The 26,726-nt window shown below is 43.6% G+C and overlaps 1 protein-coding gene across 2 annotated transcripts; it reads left to right on the top strand.

Moving 5' to 3' along the window:
- The first annotated feature begins 1,537 nt into the window (after positions 1-1,537).
- On the top strand, positions 1,538-26,643 carry LOC114646653 (ephrin type-B receptor 3-like). 2 transcript variants are annotated; one of them, XM_028794935.2, is made up of 16 exons: positions 1,538-1,820; positions 13,788-13,852; positions 17,509-18,181; positions 20,504-20,659; positions 20,819-21,154; positions 21,360-21,484; positions 21,572-21,734; positions 21,852-21,960; positions 22,203-22,255; positions 22,349-22,471; positions 22,564-22,811; positions 22,983-23,198; positions 23,522-23,671; positions 23,755-23,948; positions 24,042-24,197; positions 24,807-26,643. In XM_028794935.2, exons 1-16 carry the CDS (start codon positions 1,763-1,765, stop codon positions 24,913-24,915), a joined length of 2,934 nt encoding a protein of 977 aa, XP_028650768.1. In that variant the 5' UTR covers positions 1,538-1,762; the 3' UTR covers positions 24,916-26,643. The 2 variants fall into 2 exon arrangements, with proteins under 2 accessions (XP_028650768.1, XP_028650767.1); XM_028794934.2 differs by having other exon boundaries at positions 22,203-22,471.
- Positions 26,644-26,726: the final 83 nt, after the last annotated feature.

The raw sequence follows: 26,726 nt of genomic DNA, 5'->3' as shown, positions 1-26,726 counted from the left end.
TTCAATTAAGGTTATTTTAAACGTAAAATATCTATCTATCTATCTATCTATCTATCTATCTATCTATCTATCTATCTATCTATCTATCTATCTATCTATCTATCTATCTAAAACATTCCACCCAGCAAAAAATGTTAGAAAAAAAATAGAGTAATGACATTTATTTTATCGGACCTTGTACGATGAATTCTTCGTATTTGTTTCAAATCTTTTTTTTTCTCTTACTCTCTTTCCTTTTTCTCTTGCAGTTTATTATCAGTAAATTTGTACTTCACGTCCTCTGAGAAAGAAATTACTTTTTCCCTTTGATGATGATGATAGTGAATTTCCAGTGCCACCCTTGTGCTTCCGTTGTGAGGACGTCGCACCTCCTATCTGACGACTAGCATTTGTATCTGTCCGAAATGACCTGACGCCGATTCTTCATTATGTTACAATAGCTCTGTCATTGTTGGGTAAAACCTGAACAAACAGATGGGAGGTGCCGAAAACCTTCCTCCGTATCCGTCAGGTGTTCCTGGTTTTCTTTACTGGCCAAATGCTAATCTGTCTAGATCATTGAACACACGGGCTCTCCATCCATCCATCTATCCGTCATCAAACCCGCTTAATTCTTTTAAGATTCGTGAAGGCCATCTCTTTGCTAAACTGGACAGGACACACACACACAAACACATGCATACGTATAGATATATGCGCCATTGCTATCGGCTATCTTTATCAGTTACTGTCTACCTATTTGAAAAACAGGAAGGTGATTCGGGTATATTTGGAAGAATTGTGCCTGACACTGTGTTCTAATATTAAACTTGACAAGGTAGTATCGGGTGCTTTTTATCTTTAGAACTGATTTTTACGCCCGTTATCAGTAACTGTTGCTTCCTGTTCAGGGTCACGGATTTAATTAAAATACATACTTCCCGCCTTCTGTGGGCAAAACTCATGAAGCTATGAATTTCTAACCAGACTTTTTAATTTTTACTTTAATGAGGTCATACTCCTAATTAAATGCCATTTTTAATATATGGCGAAACTGTTCTACATAATCTGGACTACACTGCATTTGCGCTGAGATGAGTGACTAATAATGTGGCGCCTTTCGCATTACACAACCCGAACCGTGAATCTATTGCGCGAAAAAGAAAATCATGGAGACAGGAGATAGTAGTTCACCAGGTAATGACAAAGGCTTGCCAGGTATAGTGTGGACGCCTTATGCGCAACACGCAGGGATCATAGGCCAACAACAGTTGGTGTCTCCATTGGAGATGCACATGGAACCGAATTGTTTCAGCTCTACCATCATACATCAGTGGGTTCAAAGCCAAGGAAGTCCAGAGTTTTTCGTGCCGACCTGTCGCCTTGAATATCCAGCGGTCACAAAACCTTCGACGCATTTATTCTGTATATAGGGCTAGCCACTAGGGGACGCTACGTGCACGCGGCTACGGTCGCCGTGGAGGGGCGTGTCTTGTGAGATTGACACTGTAATAGCCCGTCCCTTCGCCATCTCCCAATCTTCGGAGCTGGAGGCTGCCCCCCTCATTCCAGGACATGTACCGCGCCACTCGCGGTAGGGCTCAGGGAACCGCAGCACAGGACTCGCAGCATCGCCACAAAGCTGCGCGCACGGCCGTCAGCCGACGGCTCTCGGCTGGGATCACTAGAGACTCGGGCTCGCAGCGTTGGGATGTAAGAACCTACAGATCCGCGGATTGATTATTCTGAGACTCTTTGTATTTCGAATCTAGCCTTGGCGACAATGGATTACTTCGCCTTTCTGTGCAGCTGCTTGCTCCCGCTGGCCCTGGCCGTAGAAGGTAAGAATGCGCTCCTTGTTTTTAGGGGCACCGCTGAGGATGTGCTCTGCGTACCGCGGGGGAAGTCTGCGAAGATGGCACTCGGTGCCTGTGCTTGGAGAGTGCCCAACTCCTTTAAGTGGTCTGTCCCCACTCCGCTCAGCTTTACAAGGGTCGTTTACATGTGATTTTACAGAGCCTCATGCAAGTCTAGCTATATATGCTCCCTGTTCTTATCATGTGAGGTACATGATGGCATTCCCAATTTTCCAAACGAAAACGACTAGGGTGCCAGGGATTCAATCCTCAGGACTGGCAACTGGCCGGCGGTGCCTGCACGGGGAACTGTTAAGGCGACCCCCACGCTTTTGATCACCTTTTATATCTGGATCGGTTCCTCAGCAAATGAAGCCTGCTGTTGCGCCGTCAGAAAGCAAACAGTAGATTGAAACCACGTAAAAGCTGGACGCCCATTCTATTAGCTCTCCGCTTCTTTCGCCCATTTACTCAGCGGGCCTTTTCACTCACCCCCCAGTTTAAATTAAAGGAAATGGTGTGCTTCAGGCTATACTGGTGTAAGACCAGCGACCCTAGCCAGCACCCAGTGAGAAACCAGTACCCCAGTAGACTGGGATTAACAGGAGGAATGTCCCAATGAGTGATGTCCATAATAGTGCAAAAACTGCAAGCCTGGACAGCACTCCTTTCACTTATTTTTAGTTTTAGGGAATTACTCCATGATCAACTCCCAATGCTTATTCTTTTTAGTTCCACCAACAAGCTCTTCCTCTTACTTCTAAACCAGGGCATCATTCCATTCATTCATCATGTCCAGCAAAGGCTGTATCCTGCATGCCTATTCTTTCTTTACACTGGCACTGGGTTTGTGTCCCCGCATTCATCTCCTCGCTTATCCAGGGCAGCATTGCTGTTTGGGATAGCACACTCAGCAGACCCTAACATTTTGCTTACTCATTCCAAATTACAGTAGGAAAGCACTTTTCTTATACCTACCCTACCATGGTACCTTTTCACTCAGTTTTGACATTCAACAGTACACTTACTCTCTGGCTGAGGAAGCACTTCACTTACTTCTATTGTGAATAAGAGTCCTCTTACTTATAGAAACTACATTTCCTTCAGTATACTTCTCAAGCTCTTATGAGGACAGTTCTAAACTCAGTTTTCACTGTCACACCTTGGGCAGCACCTGCCAGTACTCTCTTTCTTCCTCTTATATAGTACTCCACTAACTCTTTTTACCTAGAGGTGCATCTCCTTCATTCTTTTCATGCTGAAGTTAAAAGCACTTTGTTCAGTACTCTACAGAGCAGACAACATTGCAAAAGAGCAGGATGTGCTACACTTTAAAAGACCCCGGGAGAAGAAAAAAATCCTGCTGCTGGCATGGATTCACACTTTTTAAGGCAATTGGGAATCCACGCTTTGGTGCCACTCACCTTTAAGCACAGACCACATGTGATAGTGTTTCCCCAAAGATGTCTTTTTTATGGCCCTCACAGGGAGGTCTGCTTGTCCTGGACTTGATAAATTTTGTTAAAGCAATCTATTTCCACCTTAAGTGATGCCATAAATTTCCACTCTGACCTACTTTGGGATTTAGCTAAGCTTTTAATATAGGAGTCTGATTTATTGCCTGCTCTCTCTGCCTTCAAATGTTGACCAGGCAGTTGTTTAAAATGGGCAGACTTGGGAGAGAAGTGCTGTCTGGTTGTTTATTGGGGGCAAATTAAAAATGGTGCCCGTCTGCGCTTGCAGCTCGCTAAGTGCAGAGGGTTCTCATTTCCAACAGGAAGTACACTCTGTGACCTTTTGAACTTTCCCAAATAGAAGGTTTATTATTTAGCCATTCTGGACCATCTGTATCTGTTGCTGATAGGTTGGAGGTCAGTAGAGCCTCTCATTTCAGGAGGCACTCTCCTGCTTGCATCAGTCTCCAACCCAATGAGCTCCTGCTCCTTTTCTTTCCACAGACAACTATTTTCCTGTGTGACATGTAGGCTGGCTGATTTAGAGGTGGATGTTAGGCATTGATCCTGCTAAATCTAAAATCCAGACAGTTCTTGTTTTCACAGTGCCAAATCATCATGGCCACTCAGTTTGCTGAATTAAATTTGAAAGCAGCTCTTGCCCAGTAGGGTGGCAGCTGATCCCGAGAATGTCCAGAGAAAATAAGCCAAAGTAAAAAAAAAAATAAACACGACAACCAGAATGCAAGCTTTTCCCTTGAGTCAAAAAGTGTCTCTTCCAACTCATTCATGTTGCATGTAGACAGCCGCAGCTCTTCCTGGTGCTGAAGGTAGTGCCTAGGCTGGTGTTTCCATCCTGTGGGTTTCTAAGGGCCGCTTCAGTCATGAGCGAGCTGACTTTGGAGACAGAAAGGCCTAACATGGCGACTTGTACATCAGACCGCTGAACAACTCCCCCCACTTCCTCTCCCATCTTTTCATAATTTGTATTTTTTCAGTTTTTCCTCATGCCTTTAGGTTGCTCTACCCAAACTCATATATTAATTCCAACCTGTCATGTGTTTAGTTTGGGGCAAGTTCCTGGTAGCATTGCACTCTTTTGTTCATTCAAAACACATCACCAATTTCTTCAGTTGAACTGAGAGCTTGTATGCCTTTTAGATGATGTGACTGACCTGTTTGGTCATTACTTGGCATTTACTTCTTGTTTCCTTGATAATTTAATAGAAAAAAAAGTACTAAATTAAAAAAAAAAGCTGAAATCAAATGAATGTGAAGATTGTAATGATGTCATTTACAGCCTACTCCGTCACCAACCAGTCAGCTTAGAATGGTGGAGGGCTCTGCTGGTCAAAGAATTGACTAATTGGGGCAGATCGATTAGTTAGTCATGCCAGTGAACAACACCCTGACCCCAGCTGGAGTCGCCGTGCTGTCAAGCGAACGGCATAGCAATGACCCAGGCTTCCAAAGTGGGGGGCCGAACACTGGAGAACAACGCGGGGAGAGAGCAGCGCGAAAAGCCGAACTGGTAAAATTAACTCAGGCCAGTACTAATTTATGTGGGACGGCTGCGTGTTTGCTGCAGATTTCATTCAGGAAGCCGATGGGAACCTCGACAACACAGGGCGCGGAGGAGTTTTATTTATCATATCATAGCTTACAATTTCGACCTGACGCCTCTGCTCCGAGAAGGATGCAGTCGCGGCCAAAACGCCTCGCGGCCGGGGCTCCCACTCAGTGTCCACGAGCGCGCCCGCCGCACTTCACCTGGATGCGGAGAAATCGCGCGTAAGCGAGCCAGCATTACTTATTTAATCAGCTGCTGAATTATTCAGATAGTTCACGTAATGAATAGCCAACTCCGTGAAAGTGCATTTACCTTCGTTGATTTATTTGTCGGCGGCCGCTGATTGTGTTTTCATAAACACGCTCTAAAGACTCAAGTGTGCAAGGAATATCGGAGCAGGTTGTTTAGGCATGGAACTAAAGGATCATTCAAGCAGATTGTTTTCGGGGTCATTGACGATGGTGATGATTATGGTTATTAGGATTGTTATTGTTGCGTTTGGTTTTGTTATTATTATTGTCCGTTTATTCATTATCAGACCGTTTATATCAGTTCACGGATCTTATTCTTCATGTCTTTATTAAAGAAAAACTGAAAAAGTAACCTCACATAATGCAGAATGTTATCGATCAGTTTTCTTTTTCCATCTTATTGCGATGCGGGGTAACACGTATCCAGACCCAATCCTGTCAGCATCAGGGGAAATGTAGGAATAAGCCATGAACGGGATGACATACCAATTGTTCAATACATGGCCATGTCTTTTCCTTGACAGGTTCACGGGGAACACACGCTTTTTCAATATAGCTTATTCCAATGCAAGGACAGCACAAGGCAGGATCTAACCCAGGCCGGGTCCTTGGTTCATTGCATGCAGACTGGCACTCTCAGACACACACACATTCGCTCACACAGGGTGAATATAGTGTGGAGGCTGAACCTAGCCTTTAAAATGTGGGTATAGGAGCAACATCCGTGGAAGAAATTAATGGGGTCACGGGCAGAAATTCTGCTGAAGATGTGATTTGAACCCTTGATCCTTATTATTATTACTATTATTATTGCTGCTATTATTGTCGTTGTTGTCATACATTTTATGAACAAATTCATGTTCTATCCCTCACAGGGAAACTTTAGGCTCACATAAACCCAAAGTTCAGCATCAGTAAAGATGGAGGCAGGAACCAAGCCTGAATACAGCCAGCCCATAGCAGGGCACTTTAGCACACACTTAAACTGTCACTGGACAAAAAACAATGCAGAAATTGAATCAATTTGCGAGCTCATCATTGGCAGTGACCTGGCAGCTAACCAAACCATTACCACACCTACCATTATTTATTATTACTATTGTTGTTGTTGCTGTTGATGTCCATTTAATTTTATCAGCAAATTCAAATTTTTGACCCTCTCAGCTAAACTTTAGGGCCACAGGGAACAGAAGTCTGGCCTTATCAGGGATGAAGCAGGAACTAAGCCTGGACGGGCGCAATTTCATCACAGGCCACTCTGGAGCACTGTCTTCCTGTCACTGGTGGAAAATCACACCATCCATTAAATAATAATAATAATAACAATTATTATTATTAGTAGTAGTATTATTGTCAGTCCAGTTTATGGGCCCGCAGCACACACACACACACACATATATATTATATATATATATATCTTTGTTGCATGTAGCTGGGCATTAATAAAAGTATAATTAAAAAAAGATTGCAATAAAAATTGAATCACGCTGCCTTTGTCGTTATTCGAAAGCAATGCAAATGCCATTGGACTTTGGGTCCAAAACAGAAAACCGACCTTTTTCCATTAATGTTGTCAGGCTTTTTTACTCGGTATACAAAGAAGGAAGGTTCGTTGGAAAAATACACACACGTATTTAAGGCACTTTAAAAGAACAAATATCCGCGCACTGCACAATGCAAGTGTGTAAACTTGTTTTTCTGGTTTTAAATAAACCGGCTTACAGTGTTCTGTTTGTAGAAAGTCAGGAATAAAAGGCAAATGCTGAAAGACACATTTTGGTTTTGGCTGTTCGTTTTGAAGCACAGGCATTTTAGGCACCAGCTATTCATTTTTTCTTACTTTCTTTCTTTGAACCTCAACAGCCCTGTCGACTGTTCTCGGCTGTCTCCCATTTCCCCACAGACTAACGGCTGATACAGATCAATAAAAAGAGCAGCTGCTGTTTTAACAGGAAGGGGTGAAATAAAGCGGTCGGCTTTTTCTGATCGAGCGAACAGCAGATAGCACGCAATAAACCCTTGGCCGTCTCCGGAGATTCGGTCGTCCTAATTGCATACCTTTGTAAATAAACCAAAAACCACCTTTTGCTCAAGGCCTCAGTTGTTAGCTTTAATTGCTATTTAATTTGTACGGCCAATTATAACAAATGCTTCTTTTGTTTTAAAAGAAAAAGCCGAAAGCGGGCAGTTTGTCTCACCGTAGGAGTGTGACTGCACACACGCGCTCCCTCACGCACGGCAGGTCGCACCTTCTCCCCCCGGAGGCGGCCAGCGCGATCTGTTCGCACGAATACTCGGTGCGGTTTCTTTCTGGCCTAGTCTTCTCCAGCCCAATTACGGATTGTTTTAGAAAAAAAAAAAATCCGAGAGCGAGAGAGGGAAAGACAAGTTACAAAAATCACCCACGGAAGTGGAGAGGCATAAACATAAAGACACTAACGAAACACGTGCATCATTAACATATGATAGAAAAATTAAAACAATTTAAATATCGAGCTAAACGAGACTGTCATGACCTCCCGAAAACACACGCGCAAAAATAAAATTATTCTAGTTAATGTGCGTATACAGTACCGTGTACAATTAAATTGTATCCATTCCCAAGCAAACTGCACGACATTTCTGTTTATGGAGTAAGCGCCTTGCTGTAGTGTCAACTTCTGGTCTTCGGGGATCAAACTGCAGTCAACGTTTGTTGTGTCATAAATTACATCCACCGCTGAGATATTAATTATAACAACATGGGGTAAAGAAAGACCTTTTATCTATTTTTATTTTTAGCTTTTTTAGTTGTAATTACTAATTATAAAAATGATGAAAAGTAAAATTTTATTTTATCATCAAATATTAGAATGGGGAGCAGTAACATTTTGTTTAAAAAGAAACGCCTAACGAAACATACTGAAATTAGATTCCGTTTTTCCCAAACGTAAGATTCGTTTTAGGTGGACATGTTAACATGTAAGCCTGTGGCGGGATCTTAGCGGGGCATCAAAAGAAAATAGTTAAACGAATAACTGAACAACTTTATAGACACACAGATAAATATACGATAATATATTACAAGAACAAAAGATGACTAATGGAAAGGCAAACACGTTTGAAGGAAGTAAAATAAGTCAAAGTCGCACACTTGGATTTGACCAGCAGCAACTTTCTTTTAGTTACATTGCACTCAAACAAGCATATAAATATATATGTATGTATGAATTATAAAGTAAGTAAATTATATTTTGTAAAGCTACCGTAACTTTTTTTTATTAAAATATTTATTGCGGCGAGGCAGCTCACCTATCGCGTTAAGTTACTTTATGTTGCTTAGGAAGGGATTACGTTTAAAATGTAAAAAAATGTATCATGTTATTTTCATAGCGGATTTTTAGGTAATACCGATTATCATTATATTTTCTTTTTCTTCTTCTACTTATTATTTTTTAACCGGCTGGATAATCTTGCTATATTTCTCTTCAAATGAAAGGCGAGACAGAAGTGCCGGGCGCTATGGGACTGGGCCATGTCTCGCTGGCAGAATAAAGGCAGCTGCCGCTTATCTGATGGAAGACACGAAATGCAGGAAGGTCTGCCTCGAATCTCCAAAACTGATACATTTTAGACATGTTTTTGTATGCTTCAAGAAGTTCAACTGGAACGGAAAAAAATGAAGCTTTCATTTTTCTTTCAAGGCTACTCAAAGCAGATGAATACTTCAAACACAAAGACACACATGTAGGCGAAGACAGCAAGGTGGCACCCTGGGTAGTTCCAAGAACCTGGGTTCGATTTCCAGTAGTATATTATCAGTATATACAATTTACAGCAACCTGTCCTCTCCTCTATACATGTAAAGTGAATGGACATCCCTTTAAAGGTGCACCCTGTAAAGGATTGGCACCATATTAGGGTCTGGTAGAGGCACCGGGAGACACTCTGCCATCCTATGACCCTAAATTGGTCAAAAATGGATGGTTGGATACTGGCACAGTGGTTAGCTTGAAACACCTGGGTTTAATTCCCATTGGTACGTTCTTTCCATATCCGCTGTTCTGATTACCTCCCCAATGGATGTAAAGTTAATTGGATTCTCTAAGTTATCTGTGTATAAATGTAACCTCAATGGACTGGTGTGCGGTCCAGGGTATGCTGCTGGGATGGTACCCAGCTCAAAACAGCCCTGTAATGAAAAAATGAATGGAAAGATACTTTGTGTTTATGTATATGCATTTATATACCATATACAAAGGTATCACACACATGCACACATACATATTTGTTTGTTTGTTTATATATATATGCATATATATGTGTTTGTGTATATTTAGGTGGATGGCAGAATCACACACAATGTTTATTTTTCCTTCCTCAAGAATCCAGCACTTTAAGTTCAACTCTGATGCCCACTTGGTGTGAAGTATATGCCTTCTTGTTATGTGTGCACAGAATTTTTCTCCAGGTACTCTTTTATCTTCATATGCACTGGTCACATGTGAGTGTGTGCATTAGTGACCTCTGTGGTGGATTGGCAAGCAGGCCAGGATTTGTTTTTGTTTTTTGCCCAGTGTTGGTGGGATAGGGTCCAGTACCTTGAATTGGGTTAAGCTGGCTTAGCAGAGAGAATGTTATGTTATACTGTTTGTACTGTGCATATATGTTTGTATATACAGTTGTATGGGCCTGCTTCTGTTCTGGGTTCCAACTTCCTAACCAGACGGTCTTCATTTTATTTCTCCATCTGATGACGCTTGTGTTGTTCTCTGATTCTTCTCCACTGCCTTGTTTGCGTGTCCATAGATGTGTTGTAGACCCCAGCTAGGAGATTTTCATCTAAACTGATGAAATGGGATGAGTTAAATCAATGCAGCAGATCTGTGAATTAAAACCTTTTCAATTCAAAGCCTGAAGCTAATGGACTGTTGCCTTAAGTCCATTAGCTTCATGCTTGTGACCAGTATGTCTGATTACCGTTATGCCTTGTGGCAGCATCTTCTGCCCCAGTTTTTCTATCCAAACTATAAGAATTCCTGTCTTGTAGAATGTAACCTTTTATTTGTGCCAGGCACAGAGCAAAATGACATGGACATGCAGCCCACCATATAGTTTGTGGCCTGTTTGGCTGTTAAAGAATGGACCCTGATGGGCCTATGATGCTCTTGCTTGGGGGCTGTGGACAGGGGAATTGAAACAAAACATCCATCCATCCATCTATCCGTATACTGTACATCATCACAGGGAGCAAGAACATCTTTTGGACATATGCACATATATGGACACAAAACTAATTTCTTTTGGCCAGTTGCTCCAGCAAGCTTGGTTTGAATTATGAAAGTAAACCAGAAGATGCAGATGCACAGGGAAAACAAGCAAACCCTTAAAGAGAGAACCCTAACCAAGATTTAGAATGTGATCCAAGTGCTTTGAGGCATCTTTGTTATCTACTTGGCAATTGTACCACTCAAGGTTAAAAAAAAAAGCCAGACATCCTAAAAAAATGTGTATATTGCTTTTGAGTACTTCAAGACACACCAGTGATCTACAGCCTGTGCTAAAATGGATGGGTTGCATCTGAAGACTTGCCACTTCTCCTTTGGCAGCGGTGGTCACTCTTAGAGTGTCAGATTTACCAAACTGAGTGTGGCTTCTGGTAAATCTTCTGCTCACCTGCTAGCCTAGTAAAATAACATGCACAGCTGCTTTTTCATTTTGCCCACCGGTGTTCTCAAGTAGAACAGTGTGACTCTCTATCCAGGCAGCATTGTAACCTCAAGGTGACTTGAGTGACTAGACCCAAGTCATATGCGTATGCTCCCTTATTTCACCCTCATGAGGTACAAGCCTTAGTTTTATAGATCACATTTCCCGAGGCTCTAGTGATCCACACAAGTCTATCAGTCCTCACATTTAAATGTGTCCACTTGGTGATTCCATGACATTTGTAGGTAGTAGGCAGAGCTATGAGCCAAAGGGACATGCTGGCTAAGGGGGGGTCTTGGAGATGGTCTTTATTTGTTTGTACTTCAGGCTTTTAGTCTGTTAGACACAGCAGCTGGTGCAGCTCCTTGGACTGATTGGCTGACCACTCCTGGCAGCGTCTCTTACTATTTGGTGTTGACCAGCATTCCTTCATCATTCCTTTGCTATTACTTCTTGTCTTCCCCTCCTCCTTCTACTCTGCCTTCCTCATTCTTGACTTATACCTTTCCCTTCACACGCTGCTGTCTCTGGCTTTAATGTGACTGTGCACAGTGAGAAGAACAAAAAAAATCCACTAAATGTCTCTTACCGATGAGTAATTCAGTCTGTAAGAAATCGGCACAGTGTGCCCTTTGGTGAGATATCTGCCACTCTCCTTCTATAGTGCCTTTCATACGAGGTCTGGCAGACACAGGAAGAAAGTGGCAACAATGAGATTTGAAGGCCTTTCTTATTGAGCTTGATTAAGACCCCCTCCCGACCCCCCCGCTTCACTTTTTCTTTTCCCATCATGCCTCTCTCAGTTGGTTTAATCACTTTTCTTCCCTGCTGCACTCTGAGTCTGTGTGCCGTGACAGATTTAATAAGCCATGCTCTCAGCAGCATTCTTAATTCATTAATATCCACATTCCTCTCGGACAGTGTTGCTCTGCTCCAGGTGCCAGGTGGACTACAGGGTCCATCAAACACACTATCATCATACCCAATCAGGACACATTGAGGACTGCAGCTTGTTGTTACGCATGTTGTGTTGAAGTCGTACTGCTTGCCTTCTTACTTGTGTTGCCAGGGCTGCGTACAGGCGCTGCTCAGCTTTCCACTGGGTACTGTAATTATTGCCGCATCCCTTTAATCCAAGTTAGCCACACAGCAGAGTATTTAAAGAAATAATAATAATATGGCCTCTACTCTGCCCACCCCACCCTCCTTTCAGGCCCCTTTCCCAGCATTCAGTGCGTAAATGCATTAGAAACACGGCTGGTAGCGATCCAGTTGTGAGCCTAGCCTGGCATTCTGAAGCTAACAGGAACATGGTGCCACCCTGTTTTCCCTTTGGACAGAAGCTATGCTGAGACACTGGCATCCAAACATGCCGGGTGCTATATCCAGTAGTCAGGTGTGACAAGCCACTTTGGTCTCAGTAGACACCAGACTGCATGGTATCTCTTCTTGCTTGCTTCGCTGCTGCAATCGCAAATCCACGTGGCTTTGGTTCAGTTTCCTGGATGCGTGGCATGCCTTCTTCTTGAGTTCAGTGCCTTGTATTTGCTGTTCCTTTGTCTGTGCCATAAGCCTCTTGATGCTGCCGCTGAGCGCCTTGTGATAGCCGCCTTGTGTAAAATAAGAAGCGAGCAAATGTTGCCTTTTTGTATTGTTGCCATGCTTTCACCACTCAAGCGCATTCAGTAAATGTGCCTGGGCATTGGCAGGATGCTGAGGAGAGTTTGGCCATTTTGTGCTCCAGAGGCAGTGGCGGCAAAAAATAACTTAGGGCTTTGGAGCAATGTGTCAGAGAAGTGACTCAAGTGATGTGTACCCGAGTATCACACAAACTTTACCAGTTAGATTTCAGGTCCATTCCACATACCTTGCTTCAGATTGCAGCCACCTAGAAGTTTCAGGTGGTCACACTCTACGGACTCCATTAAACCAACATTAGTTGCAAGCCCACAGATGGTGCCTTTGTGGTAGACCACCAAATATGCCAGCACGCACTTCTCATTAGTCTTCTGACTCCATTGTTAAACTGTGGATATTCTTACCTTACAACTTTGTGGCATGGTGGTGGGTCTGTGGAGGGCGGATGCAGTAGCCTGTGATCATGGGAGAGTGCGTGTGAGCAATGGCAGGAGCTTCAGTTGTTTCCAGGAAAACTGTCAGTCAAGGAGCCAGCTGTTTGTGGCAAATCCAGGTGTTCTGACTCATTTCTTGTCAGGTGATTTTCCCCCCCTTAACATATATCCCTGCACCCAGCTGTCTTTCTACACCCGTATGTCTAACCTTGTAACAGACTGATAGCAGCCTGCTGTTAATATAAGGACAACCTAAGAAAAGTCGCCATGAAAAGTAAAAAAACTTCACAATGTATGGTGGCCTCCTTACATTTAATAAAACACGATTTTTACCTGTTAAATTTATTTTTAATGAAAAAAACCCAACAACATAGGAATGGTTTCCTCCTCATTGCCTTTCATTTGGTGCAGAAATTTCTTTTTTGGAGTTTTCAGTGATCCTGAATAAAACTAAAAAGAGCTCCTCCGGCATGTGTATGTATGTGTATGAGCACCTTTTTATAATGGCATACAGTAAGCATTTAGCAGGCTGAAGGCCCTTGTGTCCATCCATCACAGTGGGGGGTGGGGTGGGGGGTATGCATAGAAGAGCGCAGTGTTTTCCTCTCAGTGCCGTTCCTTTAATTAGTTACCCAGCTGAAGGATGAACCACTGAAGCGCAGTAAGGAGACGCTGGGCTATAGAACTGGTGTGTGTGTTTGGGGGGGTGCATCTGGGGATTGTGGGTGGTTAAAAAGAGAACTTGGGGAAGCAGTTAGAAGGCCAAAGTGGGCAGAGAGAACAGGGCAACCCTGAACCTATCCCTCAAGGTCCACTTATGCCCAGGTGGAAATCTGAAGGCAGTACACGGCACTGGTGTTTATGACTATTCCCGCATGGACAGGCTGACTTTGTTAATTCTGAACCTTTCTTTCTAGAAACGTTAATGGACACAAAATGGGCTACATCAGAGTTGGCGTGGACATCCCATCCAGAAACTGGGGTGAGTGCTATTCCCTTTCATGGATTTATATCTGCCCCCATCCCTACACTCTTCCCCACTGTCACTACTTTCTCATACTACTTCATGTTCTTTATTTTACTAAATGATTAGGCTGCTCCTACCTGCTCACTTCTAAGTATTCTTTATCCCTTGGGCCTCTCTATTTTCTTACCCACACTATAAACATTTTTATTGTCCTTATATTTTAATTCTCTGTGACTTTCTTGAACTGTTTAGAATACTTTGGTGCTCCTCTCCATCATTTCCTCAGAGTACTTAGAATGCTTCTGTACCCCTCGCCTGTCTCTATTACCCTTTGTAATTAGTTACGATGTCCCTGTGCTTTTCACTACTGCCATCTATCTTGAGAACTTACCATAAGATTGTGTCCTCATCTTGTCTTCATCCTACAGGATGTTTATAATGAACACTTATTTTTTCCTCGTCTTTTTCCCCCTCATACCTCCTCTAGCCATTCGTCATGCTGGTGTATACATTTCTTTTATCCATCCCTATTCATTTCCATATTTTCTTCACGATCCTCACCTCTTCAGTGTTTAAACATGGCAGTATGCTTCTCTTATTGTTTTCATTTTTAATGCTGATACTACTATTTATATCTTTTCACTTGTCTCTGTTCTCACCCTCTCAGAATATTTATTCTTCTCCCTACCCATTTCCTCAAAGTAATTATAATACACCTGTGATCATCTCCTCTTCTCCAAACTGTAAATAATTAATATTTCTATATTCATTCAGTCTGTTATCAGCACATAATAATTGATAATCTTCAACTTCTCCTTGTTTGCTGCTCTATTTATCTCTTCTGTCACAGACTGTCTATACAATCCAGTTGTCACCCTTCTCCTCTCACCCTAGTCTCATGTTTATATTACTCTATTCCTCTCTTCTTGCTCAAATTGTGTATACTTTTAACATCAGGTCACTCTTCCCTGTCATCAGCCTACTACGTATAATGCCCCTGTATAGTCCTTTTCTCTTGTTGATTTTACCTTAAGTAATCAAAATATTCTTCTGCAGCCTGTCTTATTCTGCAAGATGTGAATATTTATAATGCCCCCCTACTCCTCCCCTTTGTTACCACTCCACGTTCACGTATAATATTCCTCAAGTCCTCTCTTCTTCCCTAAACTGCGGCAGTATATAGTATCCTTGAATTTCTCCCCTCTGTTCTCATTACACCTCTATGCACTCCACCTCTCAGTTTATTTAAAGTGCCTTGTGTTTCTCCAGGTTCTCCAGTGCTCTTGAGTGTTTATTTTACCCATTTCGTCTTTTTTTTCTCTTCTGTTCTGAGTTATTTAAATCCCATTTACTTCTAACACATCTCACCTCCTCTAAGAATTTATAATACCACTATATCTTTTCCTTCCATTTATTTCTTGGACTATGTATAACACCCTTGCTCTTTTCTTGCTTTCATTGCTTTAGAGTAAATGACTAAACTACTGCTTGTTCATTTTTCCTGAATATTTAAAATAGACAGGCTGGCCTACTGTCTCCAACGGCCTCCACGACATAACAAGGTGCCCCACTGACATTCCCAGATCTTGATGAAAGAGCCCGAGTAAAATGAATTTAGATAAAAGTACATTATTTTCACAATGGGTGGATTATAGTATATACCTATAAAAGAATAAAATACAAGTGCACAGAAGAAAAGAACAAATGAAACTCTGACTATCCCACCTGTCCATGCTGAAAAGTCCTGGGTGGCACGCACACCTGCTCATCCAGATGTTGGGAGACACAATGTCTCACCATTCAGAACTATTGTCTTCTCTTCAGTGCTATTCCCTGCTAATAAAACCACTTCAGATCCCCCATACGTCACTGGTACTAGAACATGCAGCCCCTCTGTTTTTGTTCTGAAGAGTCATGTGGGTGGTAAGTGACTTGAGTCAGAGCTGAATCTGCCATTTGTTACTGCCTTCTGGTGACTCAATCAAATAGTCCTCACGCAATGATTTTATTTGTAAGGTTGTGCGCTCCTCATGGTATCCCTGTTGGAGGCTCCCTTAAGTAAATCTGTATTCTTTTGGTATCATTGTATACAGTAGGACTATCTCCCACTAGGACCACGCAAGCTTTAATTATTAATTAATTAATTACATTTATATTGTGCTTTTCTATCTTACTAGAGGTGCTTTACAAAGACGGTGGGGAATCACTTCAACCACCACCAATGTGCAGCATCCACCTGGATGGTGCCACAGAAGCCATTCTTGCACCAGTGTGCTCACCACACATTAGCTATCAGGTGGTGAAGGGGTAAGAGAAGAGAGCCAATAAGGAACTGGGGATGGTTATGGGGACCAGAATGACCAGGCAATGGTTGGCAACTTAGCCATGAAACACTCTGCTCTTTTCAAAACATGATCAGGGATCTTTCATGATCACAGAGAGTCAGGTCCTTGGATTTATGTCTCATCTGAACAACTGTGACAACTTTTATGGCACAGTGTCCCTGTGCACTGGGCCTTTGGGATCCACACAGATCATGGGGTAAGTGCCCCCTGCTGGTCACATCAACACCTCCAGCAGTGGCTGGGCCCAAACATGCTTAGCTTCAAGATTACCTATTCTGAAGTGCAGATGGCATGGCTGCTAGTTAAAGGTTGTGTGTGCTTCTTTGTCTGGCCTACACTATATCCCTAGGTTGCTTGCCTTGGAGATTAAAGATACCTTTAATATGCTCTTTGGATTTCAAATATCTTGCAGATATATTCAAAATGCTATAGTACAAAATACTATTTTTCTCTTACCACCTAATATATATTTATTATATCACATTTTTTATACTATCTCTTTATTCTGTCCACCCTACTTTACCCTTCTGCTCCTTTTTCTTTTGCTTTGTTTCTGTATTCATCTTATCATTCGAAATGCACTTGCATTCATTCATTCTGATTCACGTTCCAAGTGTATACTGTGCTTCCATACTGCTGTTTTTACACCATTATTTCTAATATTTACACTGCTCAAGTGATTCTTCCATTTGTGAGTTTTTATAGTATCAATCTAGTCCCCCATTATTTGAATGTTTGTAAAACCCCGTATTTGTTGTCTCTCTCCACCCTTCCTAATATTTTTAACATCCCTGTGCTTGTTTCTTTTCCATTATTCCTAACACCTGTACTTCTCCCACTTTCCAACCTTTCTAATCCTGAAAATATTCAATGCGCCTATACTTTTCCTGTTCCTTCACCATTGTAATATTTATAATACCCTATATTTGGCCAATATTTGAATTCCTCTGAGTATTCATCATACCCTAGCACTCTTTTCTACTTCACTTCCTTTAAATGTTTATGGCAGCCTATGTCTCTCAACTCTTATTTATAATAATACACATTCCCTACTGTATAGATATTATACCCCATACTCCTCCCTGCCCCCATTCCCTCTGTATGCTTTTAGTGTTTCTTTACTGCTCTTGGCTCTTACTTCATACCTTTGGATGTTTCTCTTGTTTTTCCCATCTGATATTTTATAATATTCCAGTGCCACCTGCTCACTCCACACCTCTCCCTGATACAAGTTTAACACCAGTAGTCTTGCATTTCAAATGCCTCTCTTCCTCCTGGAAACAGTCACTATTGCTCTGCTAATGCTCTTCTGTTCTGTTTCTCTAGTGGGAGGAAGTCAGCGGCTATGATGAGGCCATGAATCCAATCCGGACCTACCAGGTGTGCAATGTGCGGGAGCTGAACCAGAACAACTGGCTACGTTCAGGCTTCATCATGCGGCAAAGTGTGCACCGAGTTTATGTGGAAATTAAGTTTACTGTCAGGGACTGCAACAGCATTCCCAACATTCCTGGTTCTTGTAAAGAGACTTTCAACCTCTTTTACTATGAGGCAGACTCAGACTCTGCTACAGCTATGAGCCCTTTCTGGATGGAGAACCCTTATGTTAAGGTGGACACTATTGCTCCAGATGAGAGTTTCTCCAGGTTAGAGTCTGGCCGAGTCAATACCAAGGTGCGAAGCTTTGGCCCACTCTCCAAAAATGGCTTCTACTTGGCATTCCAGGATTTGGGGGCATGTATGTCCCTTATTTCAGTACGGGTCTTCTATAAGAAATGCCCAACCACCATTGCCAGCTTTGCTATGTTCCCAGAGACTGTGACAGGTGCAGAAGCCACATCATTAGTTATCGCTCCTGGAACATGCATCCCCAATGCCTTGGAGGTATCTGTGCCTCTCAAACTGTACTGTAATGGTGATGGAGAGTGGATGGTTCCTGTGGGTGCGTGCACTTGTGCAGCCGGGTTTGAGGCAGCAGCCAAGGATACACAGTGCTTGGGTGAGTCCTAATGGTGTCTAACACAAAGTCATTGTGTAACAAGATTCTGTCTTCGTGAGCATGGGCTGAACTCATTATCTAGTCACTGTATATGGACTGACAACTACTCTTCCCAATAGTGTGCCTTCTTAAAACAGCATGGAGTTTAGGCATTTGTTATTCCTCAGAATTCATTATTTATGAGGAACTGTCATTATTAGTCTCTTCAAATGTTTTGTGCTTTTGGTTAGGTGAACATGCCACTAGGCCACTATTTTAGGCTCCCACACTCCCCTAATGCTCCCCTCAGTAAGATTATTTGAAAAGAATCCTCAGATTGGACACCCTGCCCCCCATGGTGCGAATGGTCTAGTTGGTCTCTAAGTCTCAGTTACCGTGATCTCAGAAGGACCTCTTGTTCCAAAGGAATCAGCAGAAGGAACCAAAATGCCCCTAATACTCCCTAAATTAAGCAGGATCATCCTAACTGGACTTTGTGCTCCTTGCAACTGAGCAATTTGAGCTAAATTGGGCCTTCTACCTCCTGGGATCAACAGGATAAAACTGACTGGAAACTTGCTCAGTTTTCTCCCCCAAATCCCTGCCCTGTTATACAATATGGATTACACTGGTAACACTTAGAAGTAATTGAAGCTCCGTGGGTTAAGGCTGAGGTGCAATTTTCACTCTCCTATTGCAGTGACCAGGCTGGCTCACCTTTGACGCTGATGCCTATAGCTGAGTCCCCCATCTACAGTCTGCCCACCTTTCCTTGTAAAGCCTTTCTCACTCAAGGGTAACCCGGTGAGGAGAGCTGGAGAGAAGAGGCGGCCACATGAATATTCATCAGAGGCAGTAGTTTCCATTTGGGTTTCTTAAGCCGCGCGGTAGCAAAAGCGGATTTGCATTTCATCTGTAAGTCAAGGAGAAAGAAACGGCTGACAGCAGCAAAGTGGAAGCTGAGAATCAGCGGGAACTAAGGGGGGAGCTGAGGGGCCTAGGATGATATGCAGAGGGACTGTCACCTCCCAGACTCCATAGGGCTGGATACTGGAGGAGTCACTGGTTCTCAGACTTGTCTGGTATATTCAAGGGCCTCTCTGCCTGTATAATGAGTGGACTAGTATAGACATGGGCATTCAATAGGGTCTGATCTTGTATTCATAATACCTTCACATTGATTGGCCTGTTACTCAGAAGGCCATTTTTCTATGTGCTGCATACAGATAGGTTTTACAAACCACATAAGATCTACAGTGGTATACATATGGTCCATTTCTGGGGACTGAGCCTGTATACTGTATAAGCATGCATTTCAGCCTATATAGGAATTAGTCTACTGTACAGTAGGCCATTTGTTTTGTATAGCATCTTAGCGTAGTGAGCCTCAGAGAATGTGTTGGCTTACAGATGGGGCCCCACAATCTTTACAGGGACTAGGCTGATTTGAGAAAAGTAAGTTTACTTTGTTAAATGGGTCAGGGTGACCTCACTTATCCTTTATGTACAGTATACTCACATGGGCACTCCACACACTTGACTGTTACACAGATTATTTTACTCTCTATGGACTGAGTAGGTGTATTGAGGGCATATAGGATAACGGTAGTGCACATTTTAAAGACAATGACTGGTTAATAACTTTGCAAGGACTGACAGAAAGGCTTTTTTGCCTTTAGGTGTCCAGAGAGCATTGTACTATTTATGGACTGGACTAATGTATACAATTTATATAAATTTATAGGGTTATTATTGTCATGGTGTACCACATATAATGATAGTATTACATGCATGTGCTAATCAGCAAGCAGAACATCATCACTCTCCAATGCTATGATTTGTGAAGATAACTTGAAACCTCTGTCTGTAAAGGAGAAGTGTAAGGAGAAGGTTCTTAAAGTCTATAATTGTGCCAACTTGGTATATAGATAGGTCTCTCAGCTTAGGCTTAGACTTGGCTGACACACAGGAAATTTCTTACCTTGATTCAGGACTGATGTGGTATACGGAGGAGATATTGAAGTGGTGCACAGAAAGACCTGACAGCTTACTTATAAAGTGAGGAGGTACAGTGAGAGTCACTCCTTTGGTTATCAGTTAGTAGGCAAAGGAGACCTATGTCTGTTGTGCTATACATATGTATTTTGCTTATTATTCAGTATATTGAAAATCAAGTGAGTATTTGTGGGGACAAAGTGTGAAGGTAAGAAGGATAGTGAGGAGTGGTGAACTTTATATAGAGAGAATGAGGAATGGCTAACCAGTATGACCCCAATAGACTGATGCCCAGTTTAAATCTGATGGCTTCTACTTTCCTAACACTTCTTCTATTACTCTACCCAGCTTGCAGCCCGGGGAACTTCAAATCTCGTCAGGGAGATGGACTTTGCATACCTTGCCCCCCCAACAGCCGGACGACTTCAAATGCTGCTACCATTTGTTCTTGTCGAAGTGGTTACTACCGGGCAGATAGTGACCAGCCTGAGATGGCTTGCAGCAGTGAGTATGGGGCAGTGATGGGCATCTTTTTAATCTACCTTCGCATGCTTATCTCTCTCCTGCTTATGGGGCACACACCCTATTTTGTATTAAATTCTGCAATTCAAACCCAGTTGCCTGCCTGAAATTTTAGCACATTCAACTCTCTTTTTTGTGCAGCTGTACCATCACCCCCACGTAACGTCATCTCCAATGTGAATGAGACCTCTGTGGTACTGGAATGGAGTGAGCCACAGGATTCAGGAGGCCGGGATGACCTCCTGTACAACATAATTTGCAAGAAGTGTGGCACTGAACGGGGAATTTGCACCCGTTGTGATGACAATGTGGAGATCTCACCTCGTCACCTGGGCCTTACCGAAAAGAGGGTGTACGTGTCCAACCTGCAGGCACACACACGCTATAGCTTTGAAATTCAGGCTGTCAATGGGGTGTCCAGCAAGAGCCCACACCCACCTCCATTTGCAGCTGTGAATATCACCACCAACCAAGCGGGTGAGTACACACCACCCCTCCCCTTTCTCACTGGGGATTAATTCCCTCCACACTGCTCTGAATATTCATGACTAAGTGTAGCCGTGGTTACATGGGGGTTCTTAATCCTCCCTTGGGAGGAGTAAACTGACCTAGGGCAGTTTGGGGTGTAGACAAATGGGCAAAGAAGGAGAACTCTACACTGTGTTTCTGTTTCTTATTCCAGCCCCTTCTGCAGTTCCCACTGTTCACCTGATGGGGGCAACAGCAAGCACCATGAGTCTCTCTTGGATACCTCCTGAGAAGCCCAATGGAATCATCCTGGACTATGAGATCAAATACCATGAGAAGGTAGGAGACAGCTGCTGCCTGAATGCCTGGTAGGATCAGAGCTGGACATTCACAGTATCCACTCAAATACTGCATCTTGTTCCACAGGGTCACCCAGAGGCCATTGCTCACACAGTGACCAGTCAGCATAGTTCCTTCCGTGTTGAGGGCCTTAAAACAGGCACTACATATATGATTCAGGTTCGAGCCAGGACGGTTGCAGGGTACGGCAAATACAGTAACCCTCAGGACTTTAGCACCAATCTGCAGGGTAGGTTGCATATTAGCCTGAAATACTTACAACCTGCATACAAGTCAGAGGTTTAGCTGACCACCTGTAAAGGTGAATGCTTGATGTGCTGCTAATTACCTTCTCTGTGTTCGGCAGATGACCCCGCCAAGAACATTCAGGAGCAGTTGCCTCTCATTGTTGGCTCTGCCACAGCAGGTCTAGTCTTCATTATTGCTGTGGTGGTCATTATCCTGGTCTGCTTCAGGTAACATATCTCACTTGCTTGTCTGTGCCTACCCAAGGTTCCAGCTAATGCAGAGTTAATGACTTGAGGCTAACCTCTCTTCTTTTGCATTGAAAACAAGATGCAAATATTAACAAACTTCTGTGCTTTGGTTGTCTGAAAAAAAGGCAAAGTGACCATCTGCAGAGATGGACTTGATATCCTGATAATAACGGGGGAGAGTCTGGTCAGCTGATTCATGCTTTTTGTCTGGTTATGTCTAGGAAACAACGGAATGGTTCTGAGTCAGAGTATACAGAAAAACTGCAGCAGTACAGTAAGTATGGCTGGTCAGATCAAACTTTGACATGTACTGTACAAAAAATGGAAGCTGGTGGCACAGAGACTGTGTCATTTCTTCTTAATTTAGTTACCCCTGGGATGAAAGTATACATTGACCCCTTCACTTATGAGGACCCCAATGAGGCTGTCCGTGAGTTTGCCAAAGAGATTGACATTTCCTGTGTGAAGATAGAAGAAGTCATTGGAGCAGGTGAGCTCATTGATCCATTTGTCCCTCGCACCTTTATGGGTGGCCCCCAATGTGGTCTGACCATTCTCCTATTTTCCTTCTTTTCCCTTTAGGCGAGTTTGGTGAGGTTTGCCGTGGTCGTCTGAAGCTTCCTGGTAGACGGGAGATTATTGTGGCCATTAAGACTTTAAAGGCAGGCTACACAGAACGTCAGCGCCGTGATTTCCTGAGTGAGGCCAGCATTATGGGCCAGTTTGACCACCCCAACATCATTCACCTGGAAGGTGTGGTGACCAAGAGCCGGCCAGTCATGATTGTGACAGAGTTCATGGAGAATGGGGCTCTGGATTCCTTCCTGAGGGTAAATACAGTCAGTGAACTATGTGAGTGGGTGGGGAACATGAAAAGTGGCAGCAAGGGGAAGATGAGGTGATGTGTACAAGCCAATCATCAAGTGTCACCCTTGTGGTCGACCCTCTTGATCAGGACAACGTCCACCTCTGTCTCTGAACTTGTGCTAATCCCTTTGCAGCTGAATGATGGCCAGTTTACAGTAATCCAGTTGGTGGGAATGCTGCGGGGTATAGCAGCTGGCATGAAGTACCTCTCCGATATGAACTACGTTCATCGAGACCTGGCAGCCCGTAACATCTTGGTCAACAGCAACCTTGTATGTAAGGTGTCAGATTTTGGACTCTCTCGCTTCCTGGAGGACGACACTACTGACCCCACCTACACCAGCTCTCTGGTATGATGAGGAGATTGGGGGTTAGTGGGAGAGGTCAGATTGAAGTAGAGGGCAGTCTTGGGTGTGTATAGTGGTGTGTGTTTCAAATGGTGTTGATAAGTCTCTTAAATGGATGTGGCCATTAAATTGGTGAATTTTGAGTGGTTAGAGTTAAAAAAACAAAATTCTTTGGAGGAAGGTTTATTAGAGTTGGTCTACTTGTGAATGGAGTTAAAATGTCAAAGAGACAGACGGATGGATGGAATCATTGTAGAGGTTGTTTGCACAAGGATGAACTGCTCGGTGGGCAGGGTCAGGAATTCACTTGTTTGTCTTTCCCATAGGGGGGCAAGATCCCAATTCGATGGACTGCACCAGAAGCCATTGCTTATAGGAAGTTTACATCAGCCAGTGATGTGTGGAGTTATGGAATTGTGATGTGGGAAGTGATGTCCTATGGAGAACGGCCATACTGGGACATGTCCAATCAAGATGTAGGTTTGGTAGTTTCCTTTGACTTATTGTGGGTCATTTAATTGGCTCCTTACTTATTGTCCATATTTACTCATTTCCTTAGGTTATCAATGCAGTAGAGCAGGACTATCGCCTGCCCCCACCTATGGACTGCCCCACAGCTCTACATCAGCTCATGCTCGATTGCTGGGTCAAGGACAGGAACCTACGGCCAAAATTTGCTCAGATTGTGAACACACTTGATAAGCTGATACGCAACGCTGCCAGCCTGAAGGTCATTTCCAATGTACATTCAGGGTGAGTGCAGCTGGTATGTCTCTCCCTTGGGTCACTCTACTGTTCCCACCTACACCAAGCTGACCTGCCCCAACTTTCTGTCTCTATTTGCAGGGTGTCCCAACCTCTTTTGGACCGATGTGTCCCTGACTACACAACCTTCACCACTGTGGGAGACTGGCTGGATGCCATCAAGATGAGTCGCTACAAGGACAACTTCCTCAATGCTGGCTTTGCCTCTTTTGACCTGGTGGCCCAAATGACAGCAGAGTGAGTGTCATATATCATCACTGACCTTGTGGAACTGCTCTGGCAATGTGCATGTCTACATATTTGTCCCTTAGGTGGTCACTTCTGCAATGCTCACTTGCGTCACTTGTCAGTGACCATTACTAATTATTTTCTAATGAACTTTAGATAGATGCAAGTTCAGGGCACAGGTGGTATGAGCCTGAGTTCCTTGGTTGCTGTGACTGGTACTGGTAAAATAATCCAGGAGGGCTTTGGGAACTAAAGTAGTGGGACTGGTACCCAATGCCTCATATGGGAATGGATGAAAGAGTTAAGACTATAATTCTTCTAGTGGTTCTGAGAAGGAGAACGTGTGGCAGTCCTGCTGGCACTGACGGTGGAATGCATGCAGGTGGGACTATAATAGCACGGCAGTCATAGTGGGTCAGACCAGAACTGTTTTAGGGGCACAGAGGGCAAGGCCATTGAGATTCGGACCACTGAAGAGTGGCAGTGAGTGTTTGTTAGTGACACTGAGGTCAGGATGAATAAGACTGCCACACTCTGAATCTAAGTGTAACAGGGTGAGTGAGAGTGGGATGTACAGAATGGGAACAAGACCTTCTGATATTCTCATTTTTATCTTAGAGACTTACTGCGGATAGGAGTAACACTAGCCGGACACCAGAAGAAGATCCTCAGCAGCATCCAGGATATGCGCTTACAGATGAACCAAACGCTGCCTGTTCAGGTGTGAGGCATGAGTACGTGTGTGGCTCTGGGCACGCAGGACTGCACTTGCATGCGTGTCCTTCTGTGTGTAGCTGATGTTGGCTGATAGACACATGCAACATTCCTGAATGGCTGCAGGCTCCATGGAAGCTTCAGAGTGGATGGCAGGGCATGGGCCTTTCTACTTGGAAGTCGGCTCTTCATATTGAAGAGGACAACCAGAACTGTGCCATCACCGGGTTCAGTGACCCTCTTGCCTCGCCCGGTGTTGTGCCCTTCTCAATGGCTTGTGGATTTGGAACTGTTACAGTCCAATGGTATTTCCACATGAGCTAAGGAGACCCTAGAAATGTGGGTCTTTCGGTGGAGTGGACAATGCAGTGGAGGAGTGAGAGTGCTTCAGCAAGAGGGCATTCCAAGAAGGCTGCGGACATGGTCAGTGGAGAAATGAGTGTCATAAGGCTGATCCTGCCAAGCCTTTTAACAAGCATGTATTGCAAGTAGGGCATCAAACATTTAGATAAATGTGCCATGTGGCTGATCCTGCCAGCAGGATGGCAAGTGTTTAGGAATACTCCAATAAGTGGATCAGGCCAGTATGGCAACAAGCATTCAGCCAAATGTGCCAAAGTGGCAGCAACATTTTCAGCAAATGTGCCATGAGAATGATCCTGCAAACAGGATGTCAAGCCTTTCAACATATGTGCCATGGTGCGCTGGACTTCTAGTCAAGAGTTAAACCTGGCAATTAGGCTAGAAATTGTCTGACCCTACGAGCCAGTTGGCAAGCATTTGGAAACGTGTGTCACTTGGCTGATTCTGCCAGCTGGGTGTCCAGCCTTGAGTATGCTTGAGCAGCTGCTGCCAGAACTGAATGGTCTGCAGTGACAATTGCTGCTTTCCTTCCTTATTTTTACCCCTGGCAGCGCTTGAAAACTTGGTTTGACCATTTTGTTTATCTTGAGTTTTTTTTTTGAAGATTTGCACTTTTTCATCACATGCATGTGTTTGCATCTGAGCGAGACCGTTGCACCTGTGCTGCTGCGTACTCTTCCCTGGAAGTGGGGGGAGGGGTGTCTTTCTGCCATAGTGTGGTGGTATCCCAGTTGGCAGCAGCTGGTCCATGGTAAGGAATCTCAACCTCCATGAGCTTTTCTAACCTCTAACAGTCAGTGTAAATAAAGTAATAATAATAACAATAATAATCATAACTACACACAAATATGCATACAGGGCCAATTTTTCTTTTTACTCAAACCTCCAAAAGCTGGCATTTCTAACAGAAATGTGACACTGTGTATAGTTTTGTATTGAGGGCCCCCCTTGGGCAATGAGGGTAAGCAGCAGAGTGGGGTGTGCTGCACTGGTGCTGGGATGGCAATATGCACCTTACTATGCAAAAGGTCAGTCCACGAAGTGCAACTAGGGACAGCACCAATATCCACGCAGCATCACCCACCCCACCCACAACAAGCTTTAATTTATTATGCTGGTGTGCCCTATTTGCCCAGTGCCCTCCATTACTATCCCAGTGCCCCTTCACTCCCTGCTTGCTCTCTCCCTAGACAATGTGGCCGCTGCCATCTGTTTTGCTCTGCTTCTCCTCTCCGGTGTGTCTCTTTCACAGATACCAGTACTGTAACTGTACAGGACAATTTTTGAGATGTATTTAATGGTGAAGAAATGATGCTTCTTGTAGAAATATTTTTAAAAGCCCCTTTTGCAATTAAATTATTTAAGAAATTTATGATAAGTCCAGAGTGTCTGCGTGTTGTCTTCTTTTGGCATTGGGGACCACTCCTGAAGGCTAGGTGGACACATGCATGTGCGTGACCA

The sequence above is a fragment of the Erpetoichthys calabaricus genome, chromosome 2 (assembly GCF_900747795.2).
Source record: "Erpetoichthys calabaricus chromosome 2, fErpCal1.3, whole genome shotgun sequence".
In the NCBI taxonomy this organism is placed as follows: domain Eukaryota; kingdom Metazoa; phylum Chordata; class Cladistia; order Polypteriformes; family Polypteridae; genus Erpetoichthys; species Erpetoichthys calabaricus.
This window is presented reverse-complemented; position numbering and strand designations above follow the sequence as displayed.

Coding starts and splice junctions, on each gene's coding strand:
- LOC114646653 (XM_028794934.2), top strand. CDS start 1,763: ATGGATTACTTCGCCTTTCTGTGCAGCTGCTTGCTCCCGCTGGCCCTG. Junction 13,853..17,508: donor CATCCCATCCAGAAACTGGG/GTGAGTGCTATT, acceptor CTGTTTCTCTAG/TGGGAGGAAGTCAGCGGCTA. Junction 24,198..24,806: donor GTGGCCCAAATGACAGCAGA/GTGAGTGTCATA, acceptor TTTTTATCTTAG/AGACTTACTGCGGATAGGAG.